We start from the raw sequence: 14,411 nt of genomic DNA on the forward strand, positions 1-14,411 counted from the left end.
ACACACATGCATATACACGAACAGTCAAACTTTAGATCAATAGCTTTATTATGATGCAGAATGTATAACAATACAAGTAGAAGTGCATAATAAATATAAATATTAGAGGTGTTGGTAAAAAAAATAAAAGAATAATCATGACTTACATTTGTTATATTTGATATTATTACTGTACAGTAGATCTCTGAAGTGTCCAAAACATCAGCATTTACTATAACTATCTCTCTCTCTCTCTCACTTTCCCTGAGAAACATTACATTTAACACAAGAATGCTGCTTTAGATAACATGATGATTTTAATCATTTTCATATTCCAGCATGTTATTTCTTTAAATTAATTACCTATATGATTGTAGGACATATATAATTCAATGTTGTCACATTTTATAAGCCAATGACCTCAACTATCCTCATAGAGTAACAATTACTCAATTGGCCTGTTTTCCAGTGCAAAGCATGTATATTACAAACAGTATAGGAATTCAAAAGACAGTGCTGTTGACTGTCATCTTATTCCCTCTCCCTACATTGGACTGGGTGTGGCTATATGGCTTGGCACTCTCAATCAGCTCAATAGTGTGGATGCAAGTCTGAAGAGGGTCATATTCTGCGAAGACGTGGCACACATTCTCAATGCCAGCCTCTGTGCCTTTTGCCACAATGCCAAAAATCCTGGAGGGGGGAAAGATACATGATCATCAGCTACAGTATTGTTCCTCTCGTTCACATGAAAATAATGAGCTCAAATAGCACAGATGAGGCAAGCTGATAAATGTTGGGAGGGATTACCTTGAACCGACACCAGAACCATTCAGCCACCTGCAAACGAAAGGACAATAAATGTAGAATTTATTGGTAGCAAATGCTTTTAAATAATTATCTGTTTAAAAACATTTAGTTAAACAGAAGTCATGCTGTGTGTGCTGTAGGATGACTTACTTTCGCTTTTCAGGATCTTCCCCACTGTAGCTCAACAGGTGAGCTGGGTAATGGCGTCTGAAGAACAGCCTGTGAGGAGAATCAGTTTTGTTTAGACGTGATCAAACAAAACCTGCAGTAGAAAAACAAAATGTATGACAAAATGATAATGATGACGATGGCTACTACTGTGTGATGCCATTTGACTTACTTCCTTTGAATGTCTGTCAATGTAACACCCTTCGAGGACACTTTCAGATTGACTAAGGTAGGTGTGATGGTTTTGGAATCCTTCTGGAGGGTAGAAGATACTGCTTTTTCAACAGCACATGGTCCTGTCAGCATCTCAGTGTGGACAGCATTCAGGTAGAGGAAATTGGAAGCTATATGGAAAAGATAACAGAAGTTAGGTCCATTCATTGTATGGGGATGCACTCACAGCAGGGCTACTTTATAGACCTCTAAAGTTACCTTGCAGAGCAGCCAGAGTTGTACCCTGAAGTTAATAAAGATAATAGTGCCCTTCCCTCAGTATTTATCTGACACATGAGGCATATGGATCATTAAATTGCCCCTACTCATACAGTTTTAATTAAATGTATTGATGCTGCTGAATTCATGAAATCCTCCGTCTCCTCCAACGCACAAGGGCAGGTTTTGGAGAATTGACCACAATGGTATCATCACATAGAATATGAAATAGACCTTTTTCACAGATGCCCCACATAGCAGTAGTAGGCAGGTGTTACCAATTATACTAATTATGGTTGTGGTCCAAAGTTACATTACTTAGAATACTATTGGTCTGGGTCATGAAGCCAAACATTATAAACTCTAACATAACCTTACAGTCACACCAGAGTCACACACTATATATGTTTCAGAATATTGGCAGAATAATGGGCCATAGGAATGGGCAGCCCCATTCCAATCAGATCTTCTGGCTGCTGCTGTATATGTTGGCTAACTGGGCCCTGTGCAACACTAAATGGAACAGAGCCATATCACTAGTAGCCTAGAATCATATCACTATTTTTTATGTCAATATGGCTGGCACTCTACCGACTATCAACAGCCATAGCAACCTCCTGAAGTGGTCTTCACTTCCCCTTCAACTTCCCATGTCTATATTATTTTGTTCCCAAAAGCAAGCTAATATTATATAACACCAGCAAGCAAGCTAACTAGCTACGATATAGCAGACGTAGCAGACTATTTAGGCCTGGTAGTTTCACAGAACATGATGTAGGCCTATATAGCTTAATTATCATAGCCATAGCTAGCTCATTCGCCTATAATGTTGTTTTGAGAGGGGGCAGGAGTAGGCCTACTATCAAACGGACATTCAGCAGGACGTGATGAGAGCCAGGTGGTGCAAAAAAAAAAAGGTAATTATTTTAATGCCAGTGCAATGTAATGTAATGTTATTTATATTCACTAGAGGGTGCTTGTGTTCACCATTTGTAACATTTCTATTGTGGGGGTTCCTAACATAAAATAACAAGGACTGACATATCTGCGGGAAATGTACAAATGTAAGTTATGTAACTTGATAATTTCCAAGAGTGTAGCCATGTCAGTGAAAGTGACCAGATATTCTGTCATGGCAAAAAAGGAAAAAAAAAGCAACATGAAACGAAGCAAAACCAGGATAAACATTGAAATTAAAAGATGGTGAGGCTTCTTGGCAGGGAAGGGGATGAGTTGCATTAACACAAGCAGAAAGTTAGTTTCATACTTCAGGCATACAGTATGAACTTGTGTTGAGGACATTAATTAAATTAAATTAAAATTAGAAACATGAATTTTCAAAAGAGTGGGTAGAATTCAGTACTATAAACTATAAAGAATTGGGCACAATAGAAAATCCATAAAGTAGGCTACAGTAGGCTACCCATGTATGCTCCTGTTTTCCATTTATTTTTTAAACATTAATTTTAAACATTTCCAAGTATTTCCAAGTTACGCTTGTAAGACAGTAAAAATTGTAGGCTACATAATAAACTAATGGTATTTAGGCCTACCCTAAGTTTGTTTGGGGTGCATTAAAAGCTATTATAGTAGCCTACTCTGCAAATATATTTAGCAGAGCTAGCTTTTAATATTTTCTCTTTATTAATCAATGTGTCATTCAAAAAGGTGCAACATATCTAGGTACCAGCAGGAGGCGGGAGATGCAGGTTGTGCAACAGGCCCACCACAGGTGAGGCTTAGAAGTTATACTCAGTTTTAAGTATTATTGGACTATTTTATGTACATAAATTTTTTAATTATTATTATACCTGCAATTTTCCTTGGGATAAATAAGGTTTCTAGCAAAGTATTATTAATAGTGTAATAGTGTTTTTGATTGATGATTGATCAGATTGATACTTTTGTATATACAAACAAGAGTCTGCTATTATTGAAATAGAGTTATTTAGCCAAAGTCTGTCTCACCAGTTTTAGTCTTGTCCTCTGAAGCTGTAGTGTCACCTGTCCTCACTTCTCTTGTGCCCAAATCTGTGTGGACAATTGCACATATTATGCACAGATACACATGACAAAGAGACAAACTACATTTATCTTCAGTAAAGACCTACCATGTGACTGGAGCAGTAACTTGCAGGGTAAAGCATAAGCAGTGATTGTGTGCTGGTAGACAAGGGCAGACAGACTACCTGCAACAATGACAAAATGTTTACAGGAAGTTAACATTTTTATACAAAAAAAACTAAAACATTACTGGGTTTGGTGATGCTCTATATTGTCTGAATCAACTTTGTTTGCGTTCGTTTATGTGCTATAAGAGTGACTTTGAGAGCTGTTTCAGTGTACAATGTAAGTCATTGAGGAGCATATTTAGAATTATCAATTTCTAATCACTGGAGCAATTATTTTAGATTTCTTGTCCACCTTTGGAGTTACATCATGGCAAGGTAACTGCACAACCCAAACCTCTACCAAAGTGGTCTTGCCCTTTAAGCCCATTTTAATATAGGATACTAGTGGCAGTAAATAATGACAGGGTACGTACCATCTAAATCTGTCGTCAGCGGACAAACTAACAGGGTGCATCGTAAATCTATTAATGTTTGGCTGGTGATCTGTGTCCATTTATTTCCTTGCTCTTAACACTACACATACTGCAGTGCAGTTGTACGTCTGCTTGTACTGTAGTTGCATGTACTGTCGTCATGCCAACCATGATGTAGTGGTTTACCATAAGTCTCACACCTTTTGCAGCAACGCTTCCACCCAAGATAAGACTGTGAACTACCAGTTGGCAGAGCTACCACAAGTTGAATTGTGCCAGGAGTGTATTAGCAATCTCATCGCAAGCACACGCCCTATTGTATACTCACATCATTGAAAGCAAACCTTTGTACGCCAAGCCCACATCCAAGAAGGCTGTCCATGGGTGACAAAATCTGACAGACCACACGATAAGACCAGGATATGTGCTTATACAGAGGTGCGTGCTAGTGAGTTGGATACATACACAGAACAATCCTCAGTGTAAAATGTAACCCAGAGAGTGTGCAAATACTATAATTGGACTCTTGCGGGTCCATGGTACCATTTGTACACGTTCAGAGTTGCAAATTGATAAATTAACACTGAAGATTTTACTGTGTAATGACGCCGGGTAGGTGATTGCGTGGTTTTAAGCCCTATACTTACCAAAGTAAGGTTCCTGAGAGGAGCCTTTGATGCGGACGCCTTTGGGGGATGATTCAATGAGAAAGTGTCTGACAAGGTCTGAGCTGCTTTCTCCTGTTATGTGATAAAGGACAAAGGTCACGAAAGAGACAGCTGATAATAGCATACATATAATAACTGAAATATTGTGTATTATGTGTATTATGTCTCCCCTGCCCAAGCTGGCATTCTGTCTTAGCTCAGTGGGCCATCACACGGGAGACTCGAGTTTGAATCCTGGTCTGGTTAGGACTTCAATTTTACGTTTTGCAGCTTTACGGGTCCATTGTGGTTGATGTTGTCAGGAGTCAGGACTAGCAAACTATAGGAGACTAGCAGTGTTAGACCCAGCAGTTGCCAACTGCTGGGTCTTACAACTAATCATAAATATGTTGATTGATTGATTGAATACTTTATTTAGAAAGACATGGTAAAAGTACATGGAAGTACAATTCACAATACAAGGTCCTCTAAACTGGATCGCTCATAAAAGCACTAGGCTTACCGGTATTTAAAATGAGATCCCCGTGCACTCAAATCATGATGACATTTAAGAAGACATACAACTATACACTAATATGCAGAACGTCATACAATCAGTTTACAATCAGGTTACTGGTATGAAAAACAAGAAATATGTACAATAGACAGTTTTAGGAGGAGGGGAGGGGAGGGGGGGGGGGGGGGTAGGTTAAGACTTTGACAGGGGCCAATTTGGAATTGCAGCCTCCTGAAGGTCATGTCATTGTCTTTATCATTATGATCCATTATGTTTATTATATTCTTTATTTTATTATTTTAAACGGATACCTAGAAAATTTGGACGTAAGCTTTTTTTTGTATTGCCTACAGCAGTGTTCGACAACTGTTCTTTTGTGTTTACACAGTGTACGCCTATACTGTGGTGGAAAATAATGACAGTACTGTCTCCTGCCTCACCACAATCGGTAGACATCTTAAGACATGCCCGTTCAGGTTAGTTAGCAGGCAGAGTCATTATTCCTGATCACTGTTATAGCAGCTGTAGTGTGGCCTGTGGTCCAATACATTGTGTTTGTGTTCAGCTGTTCAAGTACTGACGTCAGTTGTACAACATACGACAATGTTAAAGTTGCTTTGTTCAAGGCTTGTGATGTGTTCCGCCATGTTGTATAAATAGGTTATCATGCCGCGGTTAACCAAGGATAGCCTACAAAATGGGCATTATTTGTGTATCAAATACCCATCCCTAGTGGTAAACAGTGAAACTGGTTGTGGCGGCAATTATTTTTTGTTTCCAGCGGTTATTTTCATAGAATATTAATCTGTTATTTATATTTCAACACATTTGATTAAATTAGACCACAGACGGTAAAAGGTACAGTAATAGAGTACAAAATGGCGATAAATGCTCAATAAAATTTAGCATTTTGATCAATGATGACCTGATGAAGATGTAGTAACACAGAAACAATGCTTTAAATGTCCTGTTTCTGAGATGCACTGGACCAGCCTGAACCTGGCTTGAGGCGCTGTGGAACCCCCCTTTGTTATCTGTATTAGTAATGTTTTCATGTTTAATAACAATGTTCTGTCACTCAGTTAATCGATTATTTAATCATTCGTTTCACACTCCTAAAACCTGTATGGGCTCACCCTTAAGTCCATGTTTCATCTATTCTGATAAAAAAAAAGTTGCTAGAGCTACATGCAAATACTTTTTCCAAAGAGGTCTTCTGGAATGGTCAAACCGTACAGGACTTACCTTGCTTATTTGTAGGAGAGAGGTTGGCGGGCACCTGATGCACTCTCATAGCCAGTCCAAAGCTGCCGCGGTACGATGTGCTGTCTCTCACGACAAAGGACCCTGGTTCCTTGTCCTTCACCATTGCTTCGGCTAGAATGAATAACACATCAAAGAAATGGCTATTATAATGTATCAGTGGTTCTCAACCTTTTCAGGCCGCAACCCCCCAAAATAATCATATTTTAACTGGGGACCCCCCCACCCTGATAAGCACTTGGAATTGTAGGAGGCATTACATTTAGTTTGACTCGGTTCTACAGATAAATATTGTGAAAATAGTCTATTTTCACAATGTTTTGCCTCTTTCACATATTATTTGACAATTTGAATTTGCATTTGACAAGTTTTTATAGTATAGTTTGTTGATTACTTTTGATGCTGTAATGGTCTTTTTCTTTTCTTTTCTTTTTTCTTATTGGTATTAAAAAGGTCTTAAAAGTCCTTAAATTGTTACTTCCCTGAGTTCCCTCACTATAATCTTGTGGCGATCCCCCTGGGTGTCCCGACCCACAGGTTGAGAACCACTGTAATATATTACTATATCTAGAGCTAGTATTCTGCAGCACAGCCTGATGTGTGAATCTCACCCCAAAAATAACCCACAACTATCCAACACAGTTCATCTTTAATGATGGAAACATTTCAGACTATAAATATGTTTACGCTCCCAGATTGTTCTCAACGTACGGTACTGTATGTCTGAAAACCAGCTATCTATCAGGACAATTTGAGATCCTCACCTTCTGCTCGATTGATATGTGGGCGGAACCAGTACTTAGATGTGTCCATTACAAACTTCATTGAGGGCTGGCTGCCATGGAAAGGGGCTTGAAAACCTTAAAAAAAACATGAACATAATGATTAGAATATAAGCATACAGTACAAACAGTAGCTAATTATGTACTGCATCTCCCTCCAGAGACAAAGGTAGACTCACTATGATGGGAAGATGGGCTGGAATGGGGCATATAGATGGCTTGCATTATGGCGTCCGGTCCTGTTGGAGACGGGCAGTGTGGTTCTGTTGTCCCGTTGACTAGCAAAATTGGGATGTCTGTCAGTGACCCAGACAGCGAGGCAGGGCTGCTGTGGATTCCATTGCAATGTAGTCCCTGGAAACGCTTTGTCGGCGAGGGCTTGTCTGGGCTGTGCTTGGAATCGAAAGGCCTCAATGTGGACATGTCGCTGAAAGAACCAGATCCACGAGAGAGGAAGGACTCTGGACTGTCTCCATCATCACTGGTCAAAGATAGGCAGCTGTGTAAGAGAGAGAAGAAGAGGGACTCGTCTCGTACTGTATACTGCAATTCAAATCTGCCAATTGGATATGGTGTCATCTTCCACTTGATCAAGTTGCATGTGAATCAAAGACTGTAATGTTCAATGAACATACAGTCTTTTGCTTCATTTGTTTCTAGCGTGGCTGGGTGAAGAAATGCAATTCAAATGTACATGTAATTTTTTTTTTCTTTTTTTCAATTCTTAAATTGTTCCGCTTTAACCCATTTTGTATGGAAACCCCTATTTATGACTATACCTTTCAGGACGGGAACCCCTTTTGGGGTTCCTGTTGCTATGTACAGTATATAGCAACATACATTTTTTGTAATTTTTAATAAATATTTGAAAGGTTTTTCAGAAAACTTAGGTCAGGATTTAGAAGGCGTATTTAGAATGGGCCTTAGGTCTAAATGGGTTAACTGGCCCATAGCGTCTCCAACCCAAAGAACATTTCTTTGCCAAAAGGCATTGTTTGCACTGTTGTCCATGCCCTACCTGCCAACCATGTAGCTGGTGTCAGAGCCTGGGGATGTGGAGAGTAGAGAGATGGCACTGTTTCTGTTGGACGATGTGCGCAGGGATCCCCGGGGGGACAACGGGAACTCATTCCTCGTGGAAGGATTTCGCCGGTGAACGACACCGCATGGCAACGGGGGACGGGATGGCGAAGGCGAGCCGGAGAAAACCAGGGAGCCATGGGGACTGCAACTGGGGCCGATGTACGGAGAGATGGGGATACTGCGTGATGTAGATGAGGGACTAGGAGAGCATCCTCTGGGTACCAACACACAGTTGGAAACATCTTCATCCAGGTTAAGGTGATCTGAGGGGGAAAACATTCCACAGTTAGTGTAAGAGGACATTGTGGGATGTTGTTTATACATTTAGGAACATGTGAAACTTCTCCATTCTTCTTTATGAATGATGCAATGGGTTCTTTATGAAGTTCAGTACATGGGCAAAGCAGCCACCATTTCCAATAGATAAAGAAACTGATTTCTGTTTTCTTACTGGTGGTCTCTTTTGTAATTCATTCCTGTAAAATTACAGAGACTTACATAACTTTTAGTTTTTACCTGTTCACTCATCAACAGTATACTTTTTTTCCTGTTGTATGGGGGCTAGCAGACAGGAATTTTAAGCAAAGACACTTCATTTCTTCATGTCATGCCTGTACAAACTCGCTCACAGAGTCCCCACCCAGACCATTCATTCCACAAAATATTAAGTGTTGCGATGAAATAATACTACCCAGAGGAGTTTCAACTTGCCGTTGTTGCTGTATTCATGATTGGACAGCCCGTCTGTATCAATAACCAATGTTTGGAGGCTTTATGGCTTCAGGCAAACAAGGAACCAGGGGGCTGATTTAGAATATTGAAGCCTGTATTCGTAACTAGTGCCGACAAAGCAGGGGGGTAGAGCGGTCTATGACTACATAAACCGATCTTATACAGAGTGGAAATGTTTGGCAACATTAATTAAGGAAGCAGTGTAATAATACTCATGCTTTGATTACACATAAACATCTACTGTAGTTGCCTAGAGAGATTACTGTATGCAGGTTACATTTGTTCTTCTGTGCCTTACTTGATTTCCCATGGCTGCGAACACTGAGGAGCTATGATGTGTTCTCAAAATGTTTATCCAGAACATCACACCCTTCAGTCCATCTCCATCAAGGCACACACATTTTGTCATTTTGTGGTTTAATAACAAACCTCAACAGTAATGGGATAACTTCAAAACAGGCCAAAAACATGAACATTAGTGAAGAACAGAGCTTACTTTTGTTTTGTATGTGCAAAGGTTTTACTGAAGCATCGTATATGTATAGCTGAAGAGCACAATATTAAAATGTGATCAGCAATTACAGGATATGAACATACATGCTGAACTCCACTGTGTCTTTGTGCGTCAGACACACTGGGTGTGGTATTTAGTCTAGGCAGCAATCCCAAAAAAAGACAAAGTGGTGCAATTACCCTATGATGAAAAAATGAATCCAGTGTGATATAATATTTGGATTTAGAGAGCCCCTGGCTATGCATTCGGAGCAATTTCTAGATTTGCATTTGCAGATTGCATTTCATCAAAGTAATGGTACATTTGTATGAGGGAAAACTGCACAAGGAGGTCATCATTTAAAAATCTGTCTGTATTTTGGTTATCAGGCAGACTTCTGCTTTCTGCAGATGGGACAGTGTAGAGAGACACAGGAAACAGACATGACAGGTGTCACATTTGACACTTGGGTCCTCACACCTCACAAGATTACTGCTCTAACTGGCTGTGCCACCAAGCAGACAGGAGTTTCAGCGTTGCTGTTTGATAGCATGCCCTTTGGTGTAAGCTGTTTTGCAAAGTGTGTCTTCTCTCAATGCCCTACGAAGCTCTAACCCTGGCAGTGGCATATTTTATCTGTTAAGATTACACAGGCCCAAAGAAACCTCTGACATGTTCTCTACCTGTATGGAGGCTGCGGAACGTGGGACTGTGGCTGATCTGGATGGGTTCAAACGTTGGATCCAGCTCCAGGATGAGGTGGTTGAGGTTGTCCAGTGCGATATCTAGTTCAGGGTCACTGAAAGCATCGGTCGGCTCCATGGATCTAGGACTTTGTATCACTGTCTTCTGAACAGGGTCTACACGGGTACTCTGGCCCACTCTCACAAAGTGACTGGGTATCATGTGGGACAGTTCGCCAACTCTAGGCATCACGTTAGGAGGAGCTCTGAGTCTGCAGGGAGGATCAAAGATGTGTTTACAAACAATGGTGAGATGAGCTTAAAGCTTAAAAGAGATCATTTACACCGGCATCAATGGAATAACGATTTTCCCAGATACTCAGGTACTCATGAAAAACAGAGCACATGTAACTTATACTTTCCTGTGTTTTATATCACACGCACGCAAGACACTTCTATACCGTCACTGAGTGCCACAAAGCAGGAATACTGTACTAACACAAATTCAAAACACACAGTTTGCAGTGCAGCATGGCAGTCTTACGCACATTCAGCAGATTTAGGATTTTTTTTGGAGCTGAATGAAATAAATAAAATGTTACTGTTGATACAGTAAGGCCATCCATATAGTATATACGTATAAAGCATGCATATCAAGTGACCTTGACTGTTAACACTATAATGAAACAACAAAATCCTTATTGGTGCTCGTTGTTTTGTTGCGGTCCATGCAGGTCAGACTCTCCATCCATTAAATAAGGGATGATGACTCAGGGAAATGATTGTCTTTTGGCACTACTGATAATGTGCAGTGTTAATTATGTATCCATTTGTAACTCCAAGAGTGTAGGAAGGGTGTGCTGTGTGATAGTATAGAGGGGGGATAGGTAGTCATAAGGGTGTGCTGTGTGATAGTATAGAGGGGATAGGTAGTCAGAAGGGTGTGCTGTGTGATAGTATAGAGGGGATAGGTAGTCAGAGGGGTGTGTTGTGATAGTATAGAGGGGGGTTAGGTATAGTCAGAGGGGTGTGCTGTGTGTGTGTGTGGGTGAACTGCTAACAAACTGCCCCCAGCTCGTCTACTCAGTCAAGGTGTGGCCTTTAGTGAGTCACACTTTGACGGTTACCATGGCTACCCTATAGTGTTGTCCAAAAAACACAGGCCTTTGCTACAGTATTATGCAGTACAGCAGTGATTACTTGGAAAACCACTTTTTCTCATTATCTAGTAGTATGCTACCAGGTCACATACACTTTGAAATGTTCCCTTTTAGATAGAAACTAGTTTTGTGATTTAAAAGGCTTCAGTTTCAGTGATAATTTGTTGTGAAATAGAAGTCTAGCATCGCACCATTGGAGCGGTCCTGGACTTGGGTATGCAGTAGGCTACCAGTGACTTTAGCTGTTACTAAGTGGGGTTGAGCATTTATTTTATTGAAAGTTTTGCTAAACAAATGCTAAAGCACATGATAATAATAATGATAATAATCTTTATTTATAGAGCACCTTTCAGACATAAATGCAGTTCAAAGTGCTTTACATACAAGTTAAAATGATGATGAATTAAATTATGTTTGATTAATGTTTGGTTTAGATTATCTATGAAAGTTCCTCTTACCTTATTTTGCTCTTGTCTTGATTCAGTTGTGTTCCTGAGTTGTCCAAGTATTACAGCGTTCACTGGTTTAGTTTGACAGTTCAAGTGTGGAATGCTTTTATTAATGGCTCCCAACCCATCAGCCCCCAACCCATCAGCCAATCAGCAGCAAGGCTTGAAAATCCATGTACTGTAGCCCCTGCAGCCTGAGTGGAGCCTGGTGATGTCATCATCACAGTGTGAAAGTTGTAGCTGGAAGGGCTGAATGTTTGTTAGGCAGTGACTGAGTGAGAGGGTTTATGCCGTGCGTCAGTCCTATGGCAACAGCAGACTGTTTGCTGTTACGCCATGCACATCATTTCCATGCAGTTATTTTCACTTTTACTTTTTGTGCTATAGCACCATTTATACATGTTCTGTCACTAATGTTTAAAGGTAGGGTAAGTGATATCTTTTGGTAAAAAAAAGGTTAAATCTCTATATTGTGATTGTAATCATTGCTATGTGCTAAGTGTTTGTTCGTAACAGGGGTCTCTCCGTCTCTCCAGGTCTTTAACCCATTAAGACCCGAGGCCGTTCCTACAAATGCCTTCTAAATCCTAACAGTGTTCTGAAAAACTTATGTTTCTTTGCTAGTGGTTCTCAAACCTTTTCATGTCAAGGACCCCCAAAATTAAATGTATTTGGCCGCGGATCCCCATCTCAAAATATTTTGTTCCAGGGACCCCCAGAAGCAAAGATTTGAGTTAAAAATAGCAGATCTACAAGCTCATAGCGCGGCACAAAGTGACGCCAAAGTATATAATATGGTTAAAAAAAGATGACACAGATGCTTTCCAAGTGATTTCATCCAATCAGGAGAGACTAGCCATTTTTCAGTTTGAATATTAGTCTGCTTTGTCTGTTCTTTGTCATCACTTCCAATTTCACTGCTTTATCCAATGATATGATATGTATGATTACTTTCTCCTGATTGGATACAATTGGTATCACAATATGAAAATGTATTTTCAGTTTTTCTAACAGGAAACTGAACAAACACTCTATAGAAATGATTGCTATCAGAATATAGAACTATTTAACACTTACTTTATTAAAAGAAACTCACTTACTGCACCTTTACAGTGCCATGTGATTTTTCTTATTCTCATGTGTAGGCCACAGTGGTACTCAAATGTTTTACTTACTGTAAGTAAATCAATACTGCAATGTACTCTGTTACAAGTAAAAGTCCGGAATTAAAAATGAACTTGAGTAAAAGTACAAAAGTATTGGAATCAAAATGTACTCCAAGTACCAAAAGTAAAATGTTTGAAAATAGCAGATCTACAAGATCGTCTATTTTCAAATAGCCTAGGTATAAAATAGGGCTAAAGTGGTTAATGTATGTTTTAAAATATAATAATCTATATCTGCAAAGTAACTAGTAACTAAAGCTTTCAAATCATTGTAGTGGAGTAAAAGTAGAATATTTGCCTCTGAGATGTAGAAGTAGAAGTATGGGAAATTGGAAATACTCCAGTAAAGTATAAATACCTCAACATTGTACTTAAGTACAGTACTTGTAAATGTAAAAGTTACTTTACACCACTGCTAGGCCACATAGGACTGTTAAATCACAGACTCCATTGGTATTTTTACACATTTTAATATATACTGTACTGAAGTTCAAAGCAGTTGTTTAAGCTATTTCTATGTACAATTAAACTATAGGTAAGCAATAAGCATGCTTCTGTATTTTCTGTCACATGATAGATGGTGTGAAGGCTTTTTTTGACAGCTACAAGGGAGAAAACCTCAGACAGCATAACAAGAATGATCTGCATTTAGAAGAAACTACAGTAATTTCTCAACTCTGTTCTGTGGGGGAGGCTGCAGAATTACTCAGCCAAGATGATTGCAAATTTCAGGCAATCAGGAAAGAGTTCCCATTTATCAGCAATTTTATAGTGTTCCAGTTCCAATTTTGTCTGCTCATTTCTTTGTGTCATCACTTCCAAATTCACTTGTTTATCCTGTATCCTGTATGAGTTCTCTCCCCTGATTGGATAATATTGGTATCCTGACCTGAAATTGTACTTTCTGTTTATTAAAGAGCTGGAGAGAGCTAACCCTGTTACTGAACAAACACTCTATAGCAATGATTACTATCAGAATATATAGCTATTTAACACGTATTTTAACAAACATTTTTGGATTACCCTACCTTTAATATTTCAATATCTTAAACATAGAGGGTCATGTATGTGGAAACATTACATTGTTGTCAACCAATGACCAGAGTTTAGTTTTGGATTCGTTTTTGTTTTCATGTTGCTTTTCAGTTGTATTTCAATTCAGTTTTATTTCGCTTCACGGGTGTAGAAGCAGTTTAATTTTTTGCTTTAGTTTTAAGAATTGACTTTTTGAGTGGGCTTTTATGAGAAAAGGCATAATTCATAGAAGAAAAGGTTATGAAAGAATTGCGTGATATCAAGATATGATGGTGGAGAAACTGAAACTAAAATAATGTGTTGTTTATTGTTTCAGATAGATTTTGTTTTTGATTTTGTTGCATTTCGGTTTTATTTTTGTTCACTGACTCATTGGCAGGGTTTCAAGTTCTCTATTCCTGTTCCAATGTATCTTACGTAATTTTAAAGCTGCAATCCAGCACTTGTTTTAATGAATGAAACATTAT

At 39.2% G+C, this 14,411-nt stretch overlaps 1 protein-coding gene across 1 annotated transcript; it reads right to left on the reverse strand.

Moving 5' to 3' along the window:
- Positions 1 to 30: 30 nt before the first annotated feature.
- LOC308077069 (tensin-4-like) lies at positions 31 to 11,851 on the reverse strand. The gene is made up of 13 exons (XM_080417626.1): positions 11,753 to 11,851; positions 10,135 to 10,406; positions 8,162 to 8,489; positions 7,323 to 7,642; positions 7,126 to 7,221; positions 6,344 to 6,475; positions 4,582 to 4,674; positions 3,501 to 3,578; positions 3,358 to 3,420; positions 1,130 to 1,301; positions 940 to 1,008; positions 790 to 819; positions 31 to 672 (listed from the first exon to the last, which is right to left on the reverse strand). Exons 2-13 carry the CDS (start codon positions 10,382 to 10,384, stop codon positions 483 to 485), a joined length of 1,821 nt encoding a protein of 606 aa, XP_080273752.1. The 5' UTR covers positions 10,385 to 10,406; positions 11,753 to 11,851; the 3' UTR covers positions 31 to 482.
- Positions 11,852 to 14,411: the final 2,560 nt, after the last annotated feature.

The sequence above is a fragment of the Gymnoscopelus braueri genome (assembly GCF_963280865.1).
Source record: "Gymnoscopelus braueri genome assembly, chromosome: 2".
Classification (NCBI taxonomy): domain Eukaryota; kingdom Metazoa; phylum Chordata; class Actinopteri; order Myctophiformes; family Myctophidae; genus Gymnoscopelus; species Gymnoscopelus braueri.